The following is a 23,862-nucleotide window of genomic DNA, read 5'->3' on the forward strand; positions in this document are numbered from 1 at the left end:
CAGAAGCTAAAAGTCAGGATATCTCAGCCTCTGCTGCTTTGACTTTGACCATTTATAAAGCAAAGTTCCCCAATGAATGGAAGTGCAACACCAAATTGGTGGATTACCTTTACGTGCATGCAGGTTTGACATCTGCTGGGCGTATGGATGGATGTCACAGTCTCCACCAAGGTCTCCACTCACTGTTGCAAGAATTGCTGCTGCTTACGACACAATGAACAGCACAGTCCTCTGGCAAGAAAGAGGTCCAGCTTCAAAGCACACAAAACATTTCTTTTGCACACAGAATGTTAACAAAAGAGCAAAGTCCACACTGAAATGAAATTTCCCTAGAGTATACTTAGTATACCTCCGATATTCTAAACATATCATGCCACCTAGTGACCTGAGTTCACGTTGGACAAAACCAGGAATACTGAGAAATAAATCTGTATATTTTCTTTAATACAAGACAAAGTTTTTACCATTCCAGACAGAGAAGCAAGCGGCTATTAAGTAAAAAAACAAATCACTCCGCTGAGATATTTAAAACATGAAAAACCACCCTTTTATTTAAAAGTACAGTACTGACAGACGTACTTTTACACACTTTACACAAAGACTTTTCGTTATTGACACAAGGTCGGTGAGAAAAAGGCAGAATTGAAGCAGGAAACCCAAACATTATACAAACCGTATCAAAAAAGTTGAAAATCGAAGCTGTGTGCATCACTGCTGTAGTCTCCGATCACAGTGAGCCCTGAGAAGCCATCTGCATAGAGGTCAAAGGTCAACCAATAACAGCGTCTCTGCTCACTGAAGTAGTGAGTATTGCTTTAAGGTGAGCAATCTATCTTCATTATCTCTGAAATCTGAAAAATGTTTTAACAAAAGTCACACTTGACCGGTTTGAGAAAATATTTCATCCACTCTACAATTTAAAATCAAATAAGAAGGTGATAACAGAATATTTTTGAAGAATTACAGAAAGAGAAACACAGAAATCCCTCATTAAATAACAAAAAACATTATACATAAAATTTTAAATTATGTCAACACATAGCACGAGGAGAAAATGAAGAGGTTTGAATATTTTCCAAAGCCACAGCATATAAGATATATTAATAATACGTTACTGTACATTAGTGTTTTTCCAGTAAAAGTCCATTTGAAATCACGCGTCAAAATGATTTAACCTGAAATGAGATTTCGGACTAATTCACACAAAGTGCCAAATCTCAGCTCGAACGATAAAGTGACAGCTGTGTGTTTAGTGTCAGTTTTTCCTCAGTCGCTCCGTCTCTTCTTCCGTCTCATTGGACAACGCAGAGCTCAGTGCTGGACGGATTGTGATTCTCTCCCGTCCCGTCTGCGTCTCTGTGAGTCCTGCTGTGCTCATCGGACACTCCGTCCTGCTCATAGGACTGGGGCTCCAGGCTCTGCCTCAGCTCCATGAGCAGCTCTTTACCATCACTCGATGGCAGGTTTCCCAGGTAGTACTGAGGGGCCAACTCCACCAGCCTACAGCAGACAGGTAAGGGGGAGAATGGGTTACTGGATACGGGCCTTTTATAGACATCAAAAATCCTCAGAGGAAAAGACACTTTCCTGAAGCCACCCGGTGATTAGCCTAGCTTAGCATAAAGACTGGAAGCAGGGGGGGAAAAAACTAGCATGGCTCTGTTCAAAGTTTAAAGGTGACATATTATGCTTTTTCGTATTTTCGGTCATATCTACAATGTTATAATGTTGGATTTTCATGTTAAATGTGGCCAAAACTTCAAACAATTAGGGTAAACGTATTTTAGAGAAACCACAGTGAGCTAAAACGTTCAGATTTCCAACTCTTCTGAATGCCCCGGTTTCAACAGTTAACTAAGCCGGTCTGCTATGATTGGTCATCTGCTCCAGGTTGGCAGGACTGGAGTGTTTTTTTACTACCCTACTGCGGTGGTGTTAACATGGTCTGAGATTTTTGACGGTAGAAAGTGCTAATTCGTTCCATTACAATCTAACGTTAGCTTAGTGCTAAATATCAAGTAGCTGCATGCTAAAGTGAGATTGCTGTAATCTTGGTGGCCATTGCTGGTCATTTCTCCCCTATTTCAGGGTTGAATTACTGCTGGGACATGTCCGGTTGTGTAGTATTTGGTTAAAGTGCTCATATTATGCTTTTTGGCTTTTCCCCTTACCTTTATTGTGTTATATATCTTTTTTGTGCACGTTATAGGTTTGCAAAGTGAAAAAGCCCAAAGTCCCCCCCAAAGGGACTTACCATCTCCAACAGAAAACACTGTTCACCAACTGCTCCAAACAGCTCTATTGGAGTCCAGCCTTTACTTCAGAGACCAACGTGGTCACTTTGGAACACACGTTATAATGCTCGCCTAGCTGACAGCGCGGCACACCCTCATACTCTGCTTCTGACTGGCTAGTAGTCCTTACCTAGGTACTGTCAGGGCACGCCCTCATACTCTGCTTCTGACTGGCTAGTAGTCCTTACCTAGGTACTGCGCATGTGCGACTCCCAACAAAGATGGAACAGAAGTGAGATGCCTCACTCTATAGCTAAAACAGAGAGCTCAACACACAGGGTGAAAAGAGGAGCTGCAGCAATGTCCGATGCCCGATGCCCATGGCTAGACCTATCTCCACAGCGCTGTGTTAGCATTGGAGTACAGTCTGGCTGCAAGAGTTAACACTTTGTGATTGGGGAAAAAAGGCTCTGGCTTGTTTGTATTTCATTAAACCAATCGCAATCATCTTGGGCTACGCTAAGTCCCAGATGCAACAGTGGTACCCTTTCAAAATAGATTGAGCCTTGACTTGACACACTGGACAAGATGTATGTTTTGCAGTATAATCTTAACTGTTTGATCAAGAAAATGTAAAAAAAAAAAAAAAAAAAATGAATAGGATTTTACACAAAACCAATTAACAGTAACTCGCACATTTACAATCTCACGGTTTGACTCACATCTGAGGGTGGACTTCGGAAGCGATGCGGATGCAGTTATCGCAAGAGATGGTGAATTCGTGGTACACGACCCAGCTGGGGGGATTGGGACACGGCTGCCGACACAGGTAGGAAGAGAAGGGATGCAGGTGAGACACATGGCGGTGAGTTAGCAGGAGGTAGTTACCCGAGCCATCCACATCATGAGCCACCTGAAGAGGACAACAACATTTATCATCAACAACAAAATAGGAAAATATGGGAGGATGTGTGAAGGACAGTAAAGTGAACAAAAGATGTGTTCTGCAAATGAGTAATACATAATAAATGCAAGCAGTTCTGAACGGGGTTAAAGCCCTCCGGCGCAAGTCGCCCCTTGGGGCGATGCAAGACGGAGCTGTATGTCTAAGACGGGATGTATTTTGCAGGTGCAGAGAAGAGTAGTTTGGATAAATAATTGTAGGATATTTCATGATTTTGCCTCCTCAAAATTAAAAAACAGCGGCACCTAGTGGCCAATTGATGAGTTATTACATAATAATAATAATAATAATAATAATAAAAACTATAAAAAGTAGGGTTAGACCAATAAACTGGTTTTCTAATATTACGTTCCACATAAAAAAAAGACAAAAATGACATCCTCCATACAGACATGCTCAGTGCATTTGTTGATAGCTTGTGTAGGAGCCACATATTGTATGTTATTTAAGGTCTCATTTTTTGATTGTTACGTTGTGCACTTATATTGTAGGTGGTGGCCGTGTTCATCGCAGTATGAGCCGAAGTGATAACATATTTGTTGTTCACCTTTGATTGGTTTTTTGGGCTTTGACAGAGAGGGGGCGAGCCTGGGAGTGAACACTTTCTGTTGACCACCGCACTAACGCACTTATTTTGACTCACAAAGTAACTTTACATTTGGTAACTGCAGTGTTAGTTGTATTTTACGTGGGGAGGATTAAATCATTACAATACAATCTCGAGCGCGTCACATTGCGTTTATGCATCTCTCAGTGTTTAGTCCCTCGCGGCAGCACTTTGTTGGACTGCTTACAGCCACAACAGCTAGCTACAACTAACGGCTGTACAATCAGTACATCAACACACTGCAAAAACACTTCAGCGGTAACATTGCATGAATAACACGAAGTTTGATTTTTCAACTTCCAGTGTGACATTTCCACTCTGACAGGATATATGAACTTCTTGTTAGTTGAAATCAGTCAAATTCCTACAGTACAAAAGTTGCTGTCACATGGCACCTTCAATAGTAGTTAAAAGGAGTTCAACAAACCTTACAGGCCAAACACCAAGTATTTGATAACTTAAAATTTTGACCGATTGTGGTGCTAAATGAAAAGTTAATGGATCACCATAGTTATGTTATGGTATAAATATGAAAGCATAAATATAAGGGAGGCAACTGATCACATTTCTGTCACTCAGTTTTGAGAAAACATGGTGTTTACTTTGAGGAAGAAGCCTGAGATGAGAGCCCGCTTGATATTCGTGCAGTTGTCTTGGCATCCAAAAGCAGGAGGAGAAACAGGAAGCTCGATTCGCTGCATCACCTCCAGCAGCTCAGCCCTGATCACCACAGCCAATCGTAAGGCGGCGTGACTGAGGAAGTTTGTCGTGCACCACGCCTCATCCTGATTATCTACAATTACCACACACAGACCAATCAATTATTCATGGCTATATATTTTATGTTAATAAAACCTCAACAGGGATTAGAATGTCATTACTGCGGGGTTCCCACTGTGGTCATTATGCTCAATTTTACATTACGTTCCATATCCAATTCCAAAACATTGTATTCCTTCCTGTGCTAATGCTAAAACACATTTCACAGTCCTGTTAGTTAGTGAAACATTTGTAAGAGCATCCGACATAGATTAGTTCTTAGATTCCATGATCACTGGGAACCCTGTACCTAACGAAGAGTTAATGTAATGAAGGCTGAACTGTACGTACGCTCTATGAAGGTGTTATAAATATTAATGAGAGTCATGTGGTCTCCCTCTGCGTGCATTAGAGGTCGCCAGTGAGTGACAGCAGCCTCCTCTCTGCTGGGTTCTGCTGTCAAAAAGCAGGAGGGAGCTGACAGAAGACAAAGATCAGATCAAATGTTCATTTTAAAAGAGTACATAACAAATACCAACAAATACGTATGAAAATGTGCTGTATGCATGCAATCAACATCTATTAATAAATGTTGTTACGCATTATTGACACAGCTGTGGCCTGTCATGACACAATGTCATTGGGCATCATTTCTCAGCGAATGTGAGTTGATTGTGTAATTTTTACCAAACATTCACTTTGTTTTAGTTACCTGTGAGCATGGCGGCTATAGTGAGCAGCTCGTCAACACAGTCGTACTCGCAGGCAGCGATCAAGGCTTTAGCCAGCGGTGGTTCCAGTGGCAGCTCCGACATGATGATGCCCACCTCTGACAGGTTACCATCATCATCCAGCGCTGCCAGGTAGTCCAGGTCTTCCAGGGCCTGCATTAGAGCCTCGGGCGCTGGAAATGAGGGAGAGACGGAAGAAAAATAAATATTGAGGAGAAAGGGACGGAGGAAGAAGCCATGCATTGATGGTCTTAGACTAGGAAGTACTATACTGATACGATATAATGATAGGATCTAATGCAAGGATCTTAGCTGCTATCTGCTGTAGTACACTTCAGTGATTATGGTCTTAAGAAGCAACAAGGACGACAAACAGTAGAGACACTACTCTTAATGTGAATGAACTACAGCAGACAGCTGAGCCATGGCTATGTTTAGAAGATTGTGTCGTCCAACGACTTTCGCGCGCAGAAACTCGAGTGAGCATAATTACCTCTTCTGAAGGATAGTGGATCCACTTGGGTATCCCAGGTGACCCAAAACCTTTTGAGAAACTCAAAAACTAAACCCCAAATAAACTAGGACTACATTAAGTTCCTGTAGATTAGTTCCTGCTGCGAGGGTCGTGCTTTCTGGAAAGGAACAGCGCAGAGTTTGTTTTGTCTGCTTAACAACTCGTTAAAAGAAAGGTAGAGATGAAGAGAATGTCTCTTTTTCCACCTATGCATTTGTGCCCTTTCATTCATTCTTTACATGCATTCCAACATCATGACAATCATACCGAGTCATGTAAACACAAAGAACAGGATGAGTACTTAAAACATACATGAATAAAATAAGTATTATTCAAAGTTCATCAATGTACCTGGTCTGTCCAGGAACTTGCACTGTCCCATGTCTGCAATATCGAGCCTCTTGAGCAACAGCACCAAGTGGCTGAGGTTTTCCTCCACCACCCCTGGACAATGAGCCTCCTCCATCCCGTCCTCATATAGAGACTGGGGGTAAAGACGGAGACACAGCCCTAAAGACCAACAAGGACAACACATGCAGTAAACAGTCATGATACAGTATACAGTACAGTGCTCCTGGACATACAGTATGTAGTGGGAACTAACATAGAGGCCGTTTTAAGTACTTTGCCAGGTGTTTTTTTTCTGTCTGTCTGTCTGTCTGTCTGTCTGTTTCTGTCTGTCTGTCTGTGGACAGATTTCGTCACCGCAATAGCATCACAACCGTGCATGATGCAGTCTCGAAACTTCTCAGGTGTGTTAGTTGAGATCAAAATGAAGGCTGAGTTAAAGAGGGATGTGGTACAAGTAAGGGCGGCCGAAGTAGGGGGGTTAGAAGGTGGTGAAGGGGCCATTGCCCCCTTACTTAACACCCCTGACCCGATTTTGGCTTCGTGGCTGGTGTCATCCTATCACAAGATGGTCTCTAGTTTGATCCTACCACTAAAGTCAGACTTCAAATCCTACACATTTCATTGAAATCTTATGGTTTAGGAAATGTCTGCATTGAACTACATCAGCTGGTAATCAGAACAGCAGCAATGACCTTTGACCTACCTGGAAGGTGGCTGTTCACCCTTTGAGTTCTCATGTCGGCCTGGTGTTTGCTGATCGTTCTCACGACCTGCGAGTTAGCTCGTATTTGTGGATTGTAAACCTGTGGCAGAATATTAAAATAAAAAATGTCAGAAATGGAATTGTCAAGTTTTGCACATGATAGCCTGAACATTTCTTTCTTTCATTCACTTTCATCAAATAACTCTTTGTTCCCTGCAACAAAGTAGGCCTACGTAACATTTCTTTTTTGCATTCAGCTGATTTAGCTTCTACTTACAGCACCTTACACTGAGCTCAACATTAAAACAATCTGATCTAAAAACGATACAAGAAACATAGGAGAAAGGGATAATCTGGAATTTGATCATGCCATTTTTTTCATGTAGGGAAAAAAAACTCACAGTTTTGAGTTGAAGGCCTGTGTCTATGACATAGCGAATAGCTGGCAGGGAGAAGGAAGCCTCTGCGAGGGTATCGGAGAGGATAACTTTCCTTTTGACCCCCGGCCCTGCCGCTCCCAACACTGAGCCACCCACGCCTTCGGAGCTGTCATTCTCCCTTAGTGTTGAAGCTTCTTGGTTGGATTCGTAGACCCGCTGGGTCAGCCCACCCAGGCCAGCATGGAGAGGGAGGATCCGGAGAGGACCAAGCTGAGGACTCAGAGCTACACACTCCTTCTCCAGCAGGGCCAAACACTCTTCTGTTTCCTACACAGAACAGGGAAGAGAGAGAATGGAGTCTCAGTTTGAATCTACTCTTTCAAACATTTGATGCAAGGCAACTCTGAGAAGTGTTTATCTTTGCTTTTGTTTGCCGTTTGTCGTGCAAGCGTGAGTGTGTGTGTGTGTGTGTGTGTGCATGTGTGCGTGCGTGTGTGGTGTGTGTGTGTGTGTGTGAGTGTGCTTCACTGAGGATTAATTAAGAGGATTTTGAGTTACAAATCTAGCCTCAGCTAACACAGGCACACATGATAGACTTGGTCTTAAATGGAAACCAGGACTGATGGTGAAGGTGTGGTAATGTTGACATAAAGGGAGTTTAATGTGCGTGAGAGCGTTTGATGTACTATAGGTCAATATGTACATATATCTTAGCACATGGATTGCAAACACGTGACAGATACATTGTGGCTATGTGTTCATTTGGATACAGTGTGTATTTGTGTGTGTGAAACTCTACAGCACACAAGAGAATGAATATTGGTATAACAAGTTTTCCTTTTGCTATGTTGTTTAGTTTTACTTTTAAATCAGTCCTGCACTACTAATTTCTTTCTTTTGCACTTTAGCACATAGAAATGTTGAGTTCTTCATTACTGAACAACTAAAAGAAAGACAGAAACCACAATTATACAGCCTCAAAAATTAAACAATGGATGACTGCTGCATCATTTGCCTGATTAAAATGGCACTTAGGCCATATTAATAGTTCCACACAAGGTAAACTCTGCCAACAGGGCCAATAAGTTCAGCCTTTTTAAAGATCCCCTCCACTCAACAATGTGTTTTTCTTATTTCCCCTAAAATGTCTGACCTTGACTATACTGACTTGTATACGTTCAAAGTTTGTCACTAGAGAGGTGTGTTCACATTGCTCTACTGAAAAGGGAGATTTCTGTGCACTTCTCTAAAATCTGAGCTTTAAATGTACCCCGGGGATTTTGTCCCCTGATCATGTACACTGGAAATGCATAAGGACGAGTGTTTAAGGCTAATTTGAACAGGAAGAATGATTTCAGCAAGCAAAAACAGTTTCAATGTACGTACATATGGGACTGTTGCATGTTATTTTAAGAAAGACTTGAAACTTTTGTGAACCTGTCCTTTAGTCCTTATGGATACTGTGTTCAAAGGTTGCTCCCCATTCATTTCAGTAAAAGTTTCTCACCTGCAGCTCTGACTGTGGTCGCTACAATGAGCTCATGGCCCAGTTTAAAGTGTGTTTTTAACCTTAGTGCTCAATACACCCGTATAGGGTTGAAACTAATAATTATTTTCATTACTGATTAATCCATAAAATGTTTACAATGATATAAACTGAGAAAAGCAGCCTATCCTCACTTTGGAGAAGCTGTAATCGGAGGATGTTGGGCATTTTTGCTTAAAAATTAAGAAATAAGTAATCAATTACCAAAATAGATGCATATTCATCTTCGGTTGACTAATCGGTTAATCAACTAATCACTTCAGCCCTGCATGTTGTTTTGTTAGTAACAGACCTCTGGATTAATAAAACACACTTGCTGTTACTACCTGCAACCACATCTGTGACCTTCCTAGACCTAAAGTGAGCTTTTGATACTTGTTAAGTTCTTTTATCTAAATTAACATATTTTAATTTCTCTGAGCAAGTTCTTAACTGGATAAAATCATACCTGTCTGGTAGAAAGCAATGTGTTTGTGTTAATGACTCAAAGTCCCCACTGTGTGAATGTCCAGTAGGGGTCCCCCAAGGCTCCATACTTGGTCCAATCCTGTTTACACTGTATATAAATGATCTGCCAGAGGCATGTAAAAATGTGTGTCCAGATGTATGCAGATGATGCTGTAATCTTTACACATGTTAAGAACTATCAATACATAGCATCCACACTTAGATCTGCTATGGTTCACAGTGATGTCTGGCTCACAAAGTCATGTCTCTACCTAAACACCAAAAAAAACTGTTTGTATGGCGTTTCCCAGACAAAACATGAAGGTGTCACAATCTAATGTGTTCCTTAGAGGACAGGAGCTTGATATTGTTAATGAATTCAAGTATCTAGGAGTCATGTATGACAAAAGTCATGTAAAAAAGGTGGCATATAAAGAACAAGTTAGGCCATTTCTTGACACCAAAGCTGCCAAGTTGTTCTTATATACTATGATCTTTTCACATATTGATTATTGTTTTAATAACTGGTCATTAACTAGCATAACTACTCTTAAAAGCATTGATTCTCTATTTAAGAAAGCCATAAAAACTTTTGATAAAAAGGCATTGTCATTTCACCATTGCGATATCTTAAGGATACATACATTTTTAAGTTTAGAACATTTTTAACATTTCAGGTATGCTTGTTTGATATATAAAGTGTTATATAATCTTGTCACCCCTCCGCTGCATGGCTTCATCCAGAGACTTGAAAGCGGAGGAAGTACACGTGCCTCTGTAAAAGGGGACTGTTTAATACCATTAAGACGCACCACTTTTGGACAAAACGTATTGTCAATAATAGGAGGTAAACTCTGGAATAGCTTGCCCCTCCCAATAAGAGAGTGTCCTACATTCAACACCTTTAAAACTAACTTAAAACAGTGGCTTCTAGAAAACCAGAGATGCACTCACTTTAAACAGTCACACATTTCATTACCAATACACTTTCACTGTTAAATTGAATGCAGTATAGAGGTGGATATAGAGGTGGATAAGTATAGAATAGTACAGTATAGAGGTGGATAATGTCTTTGTCATCATGTATTTTTGTTTTGTTTTGTCAATGTATATGTCACCAATATGTGTATCTTTTAATGCATAGTAAATGAGCGCTGTATGACTGCTGGTTGTCTCTATGTTAGTCTTATGTCACCTACCTAGGGACTGCAGATGGAAAGTAGTTATTTTTACTAATTCTGGCATATTTACATGGTGTTTTTATACAACAATGTTTATAAATATGCATGGTCCCTATTAAATAAACCAATAAAATAAAAAATAAAAATCAACATGGACCATAATCTTAAGGATTAAGGGCTCCTGTGAGCGTGTCAGCTGCGTGGTGTTAGAACAGGTTAGAGCTTGCACACTGCCTGCGTGACACGCACGTCTCAGGCGCGTCAAGAACGCGTGCATGCTAGAAATAGGGCCGACGCCTATTTTTCATTTCGAAGCGTTTCCAGGCAAAATAGAATACGAAAAGATGTTTATATGTCATTTTGACACAAATACATTTAATAAATGACATTTTGATGATTGAAAGTCTCTAGGTTTTGACATAAATGCAGATAAGAATGTCTTTTTAAATTGTATTTCAATTGGATTCTGATAAAAAAATAACAAAGACTTTATTATCTCAGGAAAGGGAATTGAAATATAAATACATATGTGTATGTATGTACCTGTGCACTGGCCAAAAACACTAGCACATCTCCTTCCTCTCCCCTTCTGTGCAGATCCAGCACCATGTGACAGGCAGCGGCTGCCGGTTCCTTCCCAGACGGAAGCTCCCGGTACAGTGTCTCCACCCTGTTCAACTCAACGGCCTTCCTGTCCTTCTCTACCTCGGTCCCCTCGTCCTGGTCTCTGGAAGGGGGGTCAGTGAGTAAATTGTCCAGTGAGAGGTGAGGAACCGATGGTCCCAGGAAGGCCGAGAGGCGAGGGGCCAGCGTAGGGTGAGTGAGGAGAACCACCCGGAAGTTGTCTGGCCTCTGCCTGCAGACGTCACACAGCAGGCCCAGGAGCACGTCAGTGGGCACGGTACGCTCCTGGATCTCGTCCAACACCACAACGCCATACTGATGCAGCAGAGGGTCAGACATCATTTCCTCTAGCAGCAGAGTGTCACTAACAAATCTGGGGTGAGGGAAAGAAAAAAGAGATGAGTAAAGAGCCAGTATCTGTAAAACATATAGAGATTTTAAAGCATTTCGACTGCAGGTTGGCCCAGTGGATCAAAGCACACAAAATCCACCTTCAATGGCCAGGAGATGTGTGGAAGGCTCCTTTGACACATACTGTAACTAAGAGATGAAGTGACATGCTCAAGATCTTTATGGATGTATTTATATAATCATTCTGGAGCACAGGAAGGGACACATGGATCCATTTTCAGTGAATACACTGCTATAGCACTTTTACTGCCACAGCAAACTGCAGGTAACAGAAAACACAGAGTCAAGGTGTGGCTGAAAGCAAAAGAAAGACCACGCAAAATTATAATACAAAAGTAGTGAAATCAAATGAAGCCATCTACATTGCCTCTGGGGAAGAGACCATTACACATGATACAGTTCGGCATTGTGCTCGGCAAATAAAGCAATGAATGACTCATTACCTGGATTTACCTACAGTTTGGTAGAGCACACTTTGATACGTGATATCTTGCTGAAAGAGGTGTTGCACTTGTACTCAAGCCATCTCTGGCGCTCAATTACAGTATGTTATGTGAAGAAAATCCCCAGGATGCACTACAGTTTACCAGACCTGTTCAGGTGGTCTCCTTCCAGGAAGTTGGAGGTAGAAAACTCTCCTTGGTATGTGGCCTGTTTATGGTGGAGTTTTTGATGTAGTTTAATTACATAACTGAAATTAAATAAACTTCAACATTAAAATGTCTGGATAGCTTTGTTCTGAAAAAAATGATTTCCATTTTGTTGCTAGTGGCAGTAACAGCGCAACTGAAAATGAGAGTTATGACCCAATACTGGGGAAAATAATAAGATGACATTACTGGCGGGGGAGGGTGTATAGCTACAAGGCAACCCTTCTCTTCTCTGCTTCTCTTTATAGTCGTCAGATTCATCTACCAATCCTTATAGAGCCACCAGCTCTTAGTTATGCTGTTATAGTTTTAGACTGCCGGGGGACTTCCTTTGACACACTGAGCTCCTCTCCATCTGTGTGCATTTGTGTCCCAGAAATGCTTGTTACTAACTTAGCTCAGGGGAACTTATTCCGCGGAGTCCTTAGGTTTTCTCGCCCCGCAGTTTTCCTTGGATTAGGGTGGCACCTAAATCATGGTTGCAGCTGTAGCAGTGGTCCTGCACGGCGCCCTGCTATGCCCTGCTACGCCCTGCTGTGCCCTGTTACACACTGCCTTGCCCTGCTACGACCATAAACTACTACAAATACTATTTCTAGTCATAGTTCCATTATCTTTATTGTAACTATAATTCCCACTGTTCATCATACCCCCAACCGGCACCGTTGGACACCACCTACCAAGAGCCTGGTCTGTCTGAGGTTTTTCCCTAAAAGTAAGTTTTCCTCACCACTTGAGGTTTCTGCCTAAAAGGGAGGTTTTCCTCGCCACTGTCGCACTAAATGCTTGCTCTTGGGGGAATTACTGTAATTGTTGGGTCTTTGTAAATCATAGTGTGGTCTAGACCTACTCTATTTGTTATATGTCTTATTATGATATAATACTATGAATAAAGTTGTGTGCATTATGTGCATTATCCATGCATCCTCACCTCAGTAGGGTGTCGGGTGTACAGCTGTCATCATGGGACACCCTGTAGCCCACCTCCAGACCCAGGCTGAGGTCCATCTCATCAGCCACGTGAAGGGCCAGACTTGACGCTGTCACCGAATAGGGCTGGGAACAACACACCAGACCCTGAGAAAATTCATAGGACAAAGCATACTCCACACACCACTGTGGCACCTGCAGGGAGAAGAGGAGGAAGAAAAAAAGAAAGACAGAGGTCAACAAGACGAGGAAGTAGTAACATAATACTGGGGTCTTACTCAGATTTTCAGAATCACACACCCCAGGATGTCTCTGACAATTTCTTACTTCTCACAATGTTCAGCTTTCATATGCAACTTAAAGTGTAAGGTCAGAGTGGTCAAGGATTGTTTACAGTCAATCCACTGTACAAGTACCTCACACCAATCTTAAAATAAGGACTCTCTGAGCACTCGCTCTTTTTTGTTTTAAGTTGTTACACTTGCATGAAATTACTGTTTTGCCACTTGGGGGCAAAAGAACTCAATAACCTGAAAAACACTGACTAATATCATCCTTTATAAAGTTGTTATGGCTAACATGTTAGCATATGGTTGCCTATTCCAGGGTTTCTGCAGGTTTCATCAAGTCAAGTTTAAGACTTTTTAAGGCAGTTATGAATGAAATTTAAGACCTTTATCACAACATCAACGGAGCCCTAAATTAATTTTCTTTAAGCCAAGTATCGCTAAACTTGCACTTCCCCATAGCTGAAGAATAAAATCAGTTTTGTGTCTGTGGTACAATCCAAAAAGAGACTCGCACCAATTACACGAAAGCTGATTGGCTGCAATATAAGTTACATGTTGGTCTCATTTGTAATCATAATACAATTAAACAATTACAATTATGAAAAAAACGATCATACAACGTATGGCAATAAATTTACTTTGCTTACTAGACTGGATCCACAACCATAAGCCATTTTTCCCATGCTATCCACTTGGCGTGTGCACACGTTCCAGTAATAAATGAACAGGCAACTGAAGTGCCATCCATGGATGACTGGACAGAAGAAATAAACGCGGCCCTACAACAGACCTTGAATAAATATTTAATCAAAGCCTTAGATTAGATCTATTGATTAGGACATTAAAATACATAGCCTGAATTCTCAAACAAACACCAAACAAACTTTTTGGAAGCGAATCGGAATTCAAATTAAGAATAAAGAACTGAGAATAAAGAATGTGCTAAATAGTCCCATCTGTGTGGAAATGTAATCTCCATGGCTTAGTGTCATATTTTTTGCCTAAAATATTACATTTGAATCACATTTTGAGCAAGATACCAGTTGTAGAGTTTACTACAACTTTGAGAGACAGTAAAGGTAGCAGAAATTATTGACATTACACACAGCCAACAGAAAGAAGTGCAAAGGTCAAAGTGAAAATGCCCCAACGACAGCTGTAATACGTATGAGCGTTGCCTAAATGCTAAGAATGCAGCAGGTAAAAAGACAAAGTAGGAAGTGTTTCCTTTTCTTGAAAGACACGTGGCAGTAGCACTAACTGTGAAGATAAAGAAGGCGCCAGAAAGGGGAGAGTGGCCTGGTTCTGGATGAAACGAGTGTTCAGGTTAAAGCACGACAGTGTGACTCTACTGGAGTGGTTTAAAGCTGTCATCCATTAACCTGAGGGGAGTGGAGCCGATGAGCAGGTGTAATGATAAAAACCAGGACATCACGCGGAAAGCCCTGAGTCACCTGACACAAAATGACACATCTACACACAAACAAAGTAGCAGTATAATGCTCAAAGCATCAGCATGGTCTTTAATTAAAACCCTTGGAAATATCAGCAAAATAATATATGAAATATACTCTTGTATACTGCTATACTATATAAAATGTATTTACAGTTATAAAAACGTACTCATCCGATATGTTGGCCAGTGTTTTTAAATAACAGCAACATAGGACCAGTATAGTTCTGGATACTGGAATCTCACCACTCGTGTTGACTACTGTCACATTCTCATTTTCTTCTTTAGAGTAATAGGTTTGGTTATAATATAATAAAATCCTGTTTCTTTCTCCCCTAATTTCTCTTCAGCTCTCAGCTATCAAGTAAATGCCCAAAAATATACAAAAGATCAACCAATTAACCCATTCTAACTGTATTTCAATAACTGTGATTATGTTAGGTTTCTGGGAACATCTTCCTGCTTCCACTCTGGGTTTCTGCCATCTGCACTGACTTAAACCTTAAAGTGCTCATATTATGAAAAAAACACTTTTTCTGGGATTGGGGTGTTATTTTGTGTCTCTGGTGCTTCCACAAGCATACAAACTTGGCAAAAATAATAAACATCCATGCTGTTCTGAGTGAGATACGGTTTCTGAATGTATTCTGCCTTTAGTCTCCAGGTGAGCTGTTTAAAATCTGCACGGCTTTCTACGTCACTAGCCGAAACGAAGGGGCTAACCGTAGCATGCTAGCACTAGCATGCTAGCTCGTTCTCAATGGCAAAACACTGCTACAACACACACTAGTTCACCATAATCTACAAAATAACTACTTCCATGTCCCTGTTCTGCAGGTATTCCACGCACAGTTGGAAGTGCACCCTCGTTTAGAAGAAGTGTCCCGGCTAATCCTGCCTTGTAACTGACCAAAGTTGTTTAAACAGCTAGCTAGCTGATATGATCCTTACCTAGCTACTGTGCATGTGCGACTGCCAACAAAGATGTTAGAGCAGTGAGAGGTCTCACTCTGTAGCTAAAACAGAGACCTGAACACAGGGTGAAAAGAGGAGCTGCAGCAATGTGCTGTACAATAAAAATATGGTGTTTTTTGAAAATTTCATGTAAACCTATTCTGCATTTTTAGAGATTAACAGTATATAAAATAGTTCAACGTATCTCATGTCATATAAACGGTTCGCCAGATAGGATGTAGATTGGATGTCCATACTAGAAAATGGGGAAAGTACCTGATCTTTCTGGAGGACTCCTAAGAAGCTTTGTGCTGGGGAGAGACGTGTATGATGGGCTTATGGTGTTGTCCTTTGACATGTTTATTTGGTTTATAGTCTATTTTGTTATTATTTTGGTGTATGGTCTCAAATATTGCAGTCACCGTGTCATCTTTTCTTGATTTTTGTTTGGGTGGGTGGTGATGACGAAAGACAGATGGAGCTACCTTAGTGACTACCTTACCTATAGGCCAGTAAACGTATCATCAGTGGGGATTTACATTTGCTAATAATATGTTGGATTCATCTTAAGACTTTTTAATTTTTTTGAAAAAAACTTTCAAAATTACCAATGATTTGGAGGCCCCCCTGTTGAAGACCCATGCTCTATACTAAAGATAGTGCATTTCAAGCAGCGCCAATGGTATACAACGGTCCACACTCCCTGTCTCCTAAAGGGGCCTTGTTTGAACGTGTAGTGAACATCGTGTGGATGGATGAAAAGTTATATTTAAATAATGTATTAATATGTTCTTTTGATAACGTTAGATATTTACACATATTTAGCATCACAGAGATTAGTTTTGTTAAGGCGTTCACGAACGTTAGCTGACATTAGCTTCTCTGTGTTGCCAGATCTCGCGAGAGTTTGGTCCTGAGACAGAAACAGGTCTCAAACTAAGTTCATTTTCTCCTGATGTGTCCACCTGAAAATACCATTTTAGTGTCAGAATGTTCTAGAGATAAGTGCCCTGTGAGAAATGGGTCCAATCTTTACTTTGGTTACTACTGGGCAAAAGAATCGCTCATAATCTGTGTTCCTGTTCACTTCTCCCGTTGGAATCAATACACTCAGGACCATTGTTCTATATCTATGCTCAGGACCTGCCGATAGTCTCCTAAAGAGGTGTGGCCGTGGCAGAGCCCACGTGACACAGATACAGGAAACTAGCCCGAGTTGAGGCGTCTCGGTTCTAAACAAGGGGGTAAGCTTCGCTTCAGAACGCGAACCTTCGATGTCGCCATTTTGTTGCTACAAAGCGATCACCTCGTTAGCATTACACTGACCGCCTTTTTTTTTTTTTTTTTTTTTTTACGTCACTTAACTGCAAATAACTTTACATCTGAAGTGTTTAAAGACTATTTGTCCATTGTTTATTTCTAAAGAAACACGACAGTAGATAAACGGCTCCATTACCTTGTACCTCACGTTATGGCTCCGTAGCAAACGTTTTTGTAAAAATAAGCTAACGATTGTGTCATAACCAAGTGACTTACCGTTGCACAGTAGAGGAATTACCGTATAGTACAGGAGAAGCTGTGAGAAAAATAAAGTGTTTTTTGAACAATAAAACATGTGAACATGTTCTAATAGAAACACAAAATACAAAACATAAACCTGAAAACGGTAGGTCTACTTTAAGAATATAAAAGGTTTATGTCTATGTTTATGTCGAGTTTGACCTGAATAAATCTAGGTGACGCTACATGTTATTTTCCCTGTGGCCCTGTTGGTTCCTAGTTACCTGGGTGCTTTTTCCAGCACCACTGGGTGCACTGAGCAGCAGCATGTTGTGGCTTTCCAGGTGCTCCAGTAGACTCTGCTTAAGACTCCATATAGGAAACTTCTGCCTCTCTTCCAGTAGGGCGTAGTAGCGAGAAGAAAAGGGCAAACCATCGTAAGGGTTCACTTCTAGGTCTCCCAGCCCTTCCTCCCCCTCTTCTGCTCTTTCTCCATCGCCTTCATCGTCTAGATCCCCAGACAGGAACGAAGACATGGACAGGGAGTCCAGGGCAGCCGAGGGCCGCATCTGGGACCCAGGGGAGAGGGAGGTGGCAGAGGGCTTTGCCGGTGGTGATGACATCATCAGCAGGGGGGCAGGTGAGGGGCTGGTTCACAGAGAGGCCTGAGATTACCTGCAAAAACAATAATGATTGATGGTCACATTAAGCAATGGAAGGAGTTAGAGCTGTAATCGGGCTTTAAAAGGACAAGGCCCGAGCCCGACAGAATTTGGCTTGAGTCCGACAAGTACATTTTGATTGACAGCTTTTTAAAAGCCCGACATTATTCAAATGTGCACACGCAAACAGCTCTTTTGCCTTTTGTCAAGAATGAGTAATTTATACATTTTTAACATAATTTATTCATGACTAACTTAGAATATAGGGTTGCTGTAATGAAAGTAGCTGGCTGATAGCTGACTGAGGGCTAATGGTAACTAGCTAGCTATATGTCCCGGGGCTGTTGTCAGCTGTCATCCCGACTGAGTCTCTCTGCGCCGGGGGAGTGAGGCAGACAGCCCGGGGTGTGCTACTTTGGCTGAATTAGCATTAGATTAATCGTCTATCTACAGCTATCGTTAACATTACTAGTGAAGTTATTCGTGGGTTAGCTCAGTCCTGTTAGCTGTGGTCATAACAGTCATACTAAAAATAACTTCATTAGCTCGTTGAACGATGTTGTAACCTCATAACGTTACCCACAAAACATTAGCATCAACGTTAGCACGTTGTAGTAACGTCAAGCTGGTATCGATATTGAACTTTCAAAATAGATAAGGTCTCTGTTGTATTACTGTGATAAAAAGTGGGATGTCATTAATCACAAAATGATGCTGTATGGCAAAAAAGCAGCATTACGGTTACAAGTATTTTTTTTCTGCGACATTGTATGATTTACAATTACTCCTGAATGTATCATCTTGGTGCCAGTTTTCTGGTTCTGACCATTGACATATTCTGACGGAAGTTAGAGTAACTGGAGGGTGAAAGGTTATATGACGCCACTGACGGGCGACTAAAGGAAACGTGCCGTGTCTGAAAATAAAATAACAGATTTCTCTGGGTTTGACATTTGTTGGAAACATTTGGGATAGTGTAAGAACACAACTCATAAAAAAGTATATAACATAGGTATGGTAATTTTTAGACATTTTAAAGCAGAAATGTTACATATTGTACCTTTAACTTTTTGTCCCCTTACTGTTTTCAATGCTTTTTTTTTTAAGCCTACCACCAGTACACAGTATACACCAGTACTTATTACCCCTAAGTTTACACCTATTTTTTGAATCCATGGACAATAAACCTCTTTTGTAGGATATCTTACCTAAGTTTTGAGTTAAAAAAGCAGAAATGATGAATTATTTAGTATTTAATAGTATTAGAGATGCTAATTTATGTAACATGATAGAGTTAGAGTTGTGTTATGTCAAAGTTTAGTCAGAATACTGTTTTGAAACCATGTTTTGTTTTTGCTATTTTAAGACTATAAAATGTAATAAAATTTCCAAATATTCAATAAAAGTAATGATCATTAATTGTACTTGAAAGAGTACACTATGGAATCCATGTATTTTTGGGTAATTTGGTTTAAAAAGAAAAACATATTTCTGAATAAGGGTCACATTTTTTTAAATCTCATAAACAAGTTTTATTCAAGAAACATGTGAGCTTCTTCCTTTAAGACAGTGTCTCAGTTGTGAATATTGCAGGAAGCTGTTACTACTGATTGTTTCCTGTGGTATTAACGAGCGGTCTTCAAACAAGTGTTCTTAGTCTGTGATGCCTATTTTTTTTCCCATTTGCTAAATATTATTGGTTTGTTATTGATTAAAAAATCTGAATTACGTTATAAGGGAGTGAATTTGTCCGGGCTCAGGGAATTTCCAGTCATTTGGTTATATTTCCACCAGGCTGTCAGAGTTGTTGCTATAAATGTTTGTTTTTTTAAACAAGTATGATTTTTGATTGATTGTGGAACAAATGGTAGATCTGATAATGATAATTCCTGACATTCATATTGTTCTATATCTATCCATGGGTGCTTGCGCAGCCATGTTGTAATATATTGGAGGTAGTTTGCAAAGGGGTAGAGTCTGAAATGTGGGGCGGCTATAACACTTCAATGGCCTTAAGTTAATTCATGTTTTTTTGTGTTTCCAGTAGAATTTATTAATGATGGAATCTGTAGTTTTAAACCCATGTAAGGTGGGCTGAACTGGGGTCATTGAAAAGATATAGGCCTAGTTTCATTTTGATAGTATGATCATTTTGACAGCAGCTATTCTTCCTACTAATGAGATGGGTAGCTTGTTTCAGCGGGTAAGGTCTTCTTCAATGCTTTTTAGGTAGTGGAATTATTCTGAAGTTATGAGTTGCCCACCCGCGGCAATTAGCCTTTGACGTTCAGCTGACAGTACAGTCAGAGGAGACACTTAATCATGCAGACACAGCTAGAAGAAGAAAAAAAGCAAGGATATGTCTTGTATTTCAGGTACCACAAGTATGGATGGAAGGTAGATCTCAGGGGCCACAGGACTTTCTTTCTCTAATAAACATTTTCTCCAGTCCCTCAAACAGGCCCTTCATAGGAACCTGTAGAATGTTTGGTATTCAACTGTGGAATGCTTGTCTCCACCCAGATACCACTGAGAGAGAGAGAGTGTGTGTGTGTGTGTGTGTGTGTGTGTGTGTGTGTGTGTGTGTGTGTGTGTGTGTGTGTGTGTGTGTGTGTGTGTGTGTATGTGTGTGTGTTGGACAGCTGTTATAGGCATGACCTGTGGAAGGCCTGCAGGCACCTTACTGCTGTGCTGGTTCATTCATGTTTGGGGGAGACAGAAAAGCAGACAAAACAGAGGTATATGCTTCAAAAATGTTTGTCATTTTACTGTGTGTACTTTTAACCTCTCCTGTTGGTGCGTGTAATGTTTTGTTTTGTATTTTGTTGTATGAATGTAACCGTCGCTTAACTTTGCTGCCTTCTTGGCTATACTGCTACGGATAGCAGTAGGGCTGATACAAGTAGTCAATAGATAGAAATCTGTTTTTTGGAATAAATTATACAAGCAAATGTCAAAACATTTGGGTGCCTAGTGGTAGAGCGAGCGGCCATATATAGATAGTCCTGGGGGATAGTCCTCGATGCAGAGGTTGTGGGTTCGATTCCGGCCTGCAGGGTTCCCTGCATGTCATTTCCCTTCTCTCTCCATTTTAATGCCTGAGCTGTAACAAAAAAAAAGACCTAAATGCCAAAAAAATTAATAATCTTGGGCTCTGGAAAATTGTGACAGCCCTTTTATAAGGTTTTTAAAAAAGTATAATTTTGGAATATGTAAAATCAAAACCCTGATATGGTAGATGGCTGGGTTTCAGAGCTAAAAACTATAAAAACGGTTTAAGTAAGGAATGTCTGGTCACATTTGTAAAAGTATATAACCTGAAATCTGAAACCTACTGATTTAAATCAGAATTTTTACAAATTGCAGACTGTATTGTAGTTCTTCTTAGGCTGCTTTTTGTTTAAACCACACTTAAGAACTTTGGTTTCATTTGTCAAATAAAAAACGTGTTTTTTTAGAAGAAGAAAAATGCCATGTATATGAATAAATAAATATTATGTATATTTATATCAAACCATACCCACCCCTAAGAAGAGAGGCTATAATGAGCTGCACAGAGACTGTATGCTGAAAACCTGGAAGCTGAAAAGCAGTGCAGCATGCAGTATTAAGTTGCACGGACATTGTGAATAGCAGAGTATTAAATTGATCACACTTGACAATAACAGAAGCAGGTGCCCAGACAGTGCTGCAGGCTCGTCCCTCTTAACAATGTACAGGTCACATAGCAGAAGCACATGCTGTCTCAGCAGTCATTCAGCAGAATACCAGCTGCAGCGGGATATTCAAATGAGCTCTTTAGCTCCCCTCACAAAAGTTGCTGTCCTGCTTGACAGAAGCCTCGTAAGCCACATGTCAATAAGTCAGACCTACTCTACAAATAGGTTTGGAGCTTTTAGGATGCCAAGTTTGTTTTTTAAGGACACAGGAACATAATAAACCCATATCATACTAGTAAGTATGGGATAATATGAACATGATGTACATAGTGGACAAACACACTGATCTAGATACATATATGTTGTGTTTTGGATGTATGGAGACCTGTCCTTTATTCATGAATTTGTGTTGGGTTAGGTTGGAGCAGGAGTTTTTCAAGGATCTCTCTGTATATCTTTTCGTCTCCAGGCTCCTTCTCCTGAGAGCACATCCATAGCATGATGCTAACGACCACCATGTCTTTTATTCAGGAACAGCTCACGTCTAGACTGTATAAAGGCCTGATTGATGGAGTGTAGGGCTGGAAATAATAATTATTTAATCATCGGTTAATAGGTTGATTATTTTAGTAATTAATAGAAAATATAAAAAAAATGCCAAGCACAGTTTTCCAGAGCTAACGGCTTGTTTCGCCCAATTAACAGACCAAAACCCAAAGATATTCTAATCATTATCATAGAAGACTAAGAAAACCAGCGAGTAGTCACATTTGAGAGGCTGAAACTAGACAACTTTTGCCATTTGTGCTTAACAAACGACATGTATTTATTTGTTGCCGAAAACTGTGTACAGTTGACTGTCGAGTGCTGCAGAAATGGACATCATCATTATCAAGTCATGTACAGTAGCTATGCCATTGGGTTCCTGGAAACTGCCTCCCTACAGTAAAGAACACTCTTACCCATTTCCCAAGTTTGACACAATGGCAATCCCTAGAAAGGGTATTGCTATTCCTATGTCATAGATAGTACTAAACCTTTGTAGAGCTTCCAATGTAGGCTACCTTTGTTGTTGAGAATGTGAGTAATCTGTCCCCTTGCTATGTCAGGGGAGTAAGAGAGATTATGTGCAAAGAATCAGAATGGGTGGAGTCATAATTTGGTTGTGTACAGGTCACTATAGACAAACTAAAGGATGCTGAGAAAGGCAAAAGTTTATTTTAAATTACAAATAAAAGTACTTTCTCATAAAATATCTATCTATCTATCTATCTATCTATCTATCTATCTATCTATCTATATATATATATATATATATATATATATCTATTTTTATTTTTTTAAAGCACAGTATATTATTACTAGAGCACATTTTACCAAATAGGCATAAGGGCCAGAATAGCTCCATAGTATAGTTGAGTGCCTGGGGCTAATGTGCAAACTAGTTTTTCTTCTAGAGGAGTACGACACATAAGCTCGCAAATGCTATTGTGTAATGACTGTATGTTATCACAACAAGCAGGTATGCGCTCTCTCCTCATTTCTCTCTCAGTGGCATTTAAATTCGGCCAAGAGCGATGCGTCAGCTGACAGTCACACCGCCGTAAATAACAGCGCTGTAAGACACAGAAATGACCGAGTACAGATACAGTGGGTCATAGGGTTGAACCGTGTCTTACCTGGGAAACATATCGGACGGGGGGGTGAGGAAACCAAGCCCAAACAGTCCGCCCTCGGTCCACTGTTGTTGTGTCCCTTAACCCCTGTGTCTTCCGTCTACCGTGGCACCTCAAACCACTTTCACGTTCCGGACAACGGCTGCATAAAAACCAGGAAAGGCGGAAAATGGGCGATAACCTGTCTCTCTCTCTCTCTCTCCCTGAATCCCTGCCTGCCCTGGTTATTTCCTGACTGCTGGCAATAATATTAAAAGACGAAGGTGTTGACTTGATGCTCTAGCTAGCAGCCGCCATATTGAGCTGTCCAGCTGTCAAACATCGTGCTACGTTCAAGGCTCCTCGGAAAACACAGCATTCTGGTTTGGGATCCGATGTCCTATGTTCTTCTTCTTCTTCTTCTTCTTTAGAGTTTAACGGCAGTTGGCATCCAAGTCGTTGCATTACTGCCTCCTAGTGACAATTTCTCAATATCTTATTTATTCAGACCAATACACTACAATTTCCTAAAAACACCAGTACCTTTCAAAAACGCAAATAGATATTTCCGTCCATTCATAATAACACCACTTTCAAGGACATCTGTAATCCTGAGTTCACCTAAACCTAATTTCCGTAGTCCAGCAAATATAACCT

The 23,862-nt window shown here is 40.6% G+C and overlaps 1 protein-coding gene across 1 annotated transcript; it reads right to left on the reverse strand.

Moving 5' to 3' along the window:
- Positions 1-519: 519 nt before the first annotated feature.
- On the reverse strand, positions 520-23,587 carry dqx1 (DEAQ box RNA-dependent ATPase 1). Its single transcript, XM_028601457.1, has 12 exons — positions 23,230-23,587; positions 17,514-17,904; positions 13,034-13,227; positions 10,961-11,414; positions 7,265-7,570; positions 6,864-6,963; positions 6,161-6,319; positions 5,277-5,468; positions 4,916-5,041; positions 4,408-4,598; positions 2,957-3,147; positions 520-1,500 (listed from the first exon to the last, which is right to left on the reverse strand). The coding sequence occupies exons 2-12, from the start codon at positions 17,853-17,855 to the stop codon at positions 1,293-1,295; spliced, it is 2,463 nt and encodes an 820-aa protein (XP_028457258.1). The 5' UTR covers positions 17,856-17,904; positions 23,230-23,587; the 3' UTR covers positions 520-1,292.
- Positions 23,588-23,862: the final 275 nt, after the last annotated feature.

The sequence above is a fragment of the Perca flavescens genome, chromosome 16 (genome assembly GCF_004354835.1).
Source record: "Perca flavescens isolate YP-PL-M2 chromosome 16, PFLA_1.0, whole genome shotgun sequence".
NCBI classification, from domain to species: Eukaryota; Metazoa; Chordata; class Actinopteri; order Perciformes; family Percidae; genus Perca; species Perca flavescens.

Coding starts and splice junctions, on each gene's coding strand:
- dqx1 (XM_028601457.1), bottom strand. CDS start 17,855: ATGATGTCATCACCACCGGCAAAGCCCTCTGCCACCTCCCTCTCCCCT. Junction 7,571..10,960: donor TGTTTTTGGCCAGTGCACAG/GTACATACATAC, acceptor TGTTCTGTGTAG/GAAACAGAAGAGTGTTTGGC. Junction 5,042..5,276: donor TATAGCCGCCATGCTCACAG/GTAACTAAAACA, acceptor GTCTTCTGTCAG/CTCCCTCCTGCTTTTTGACA.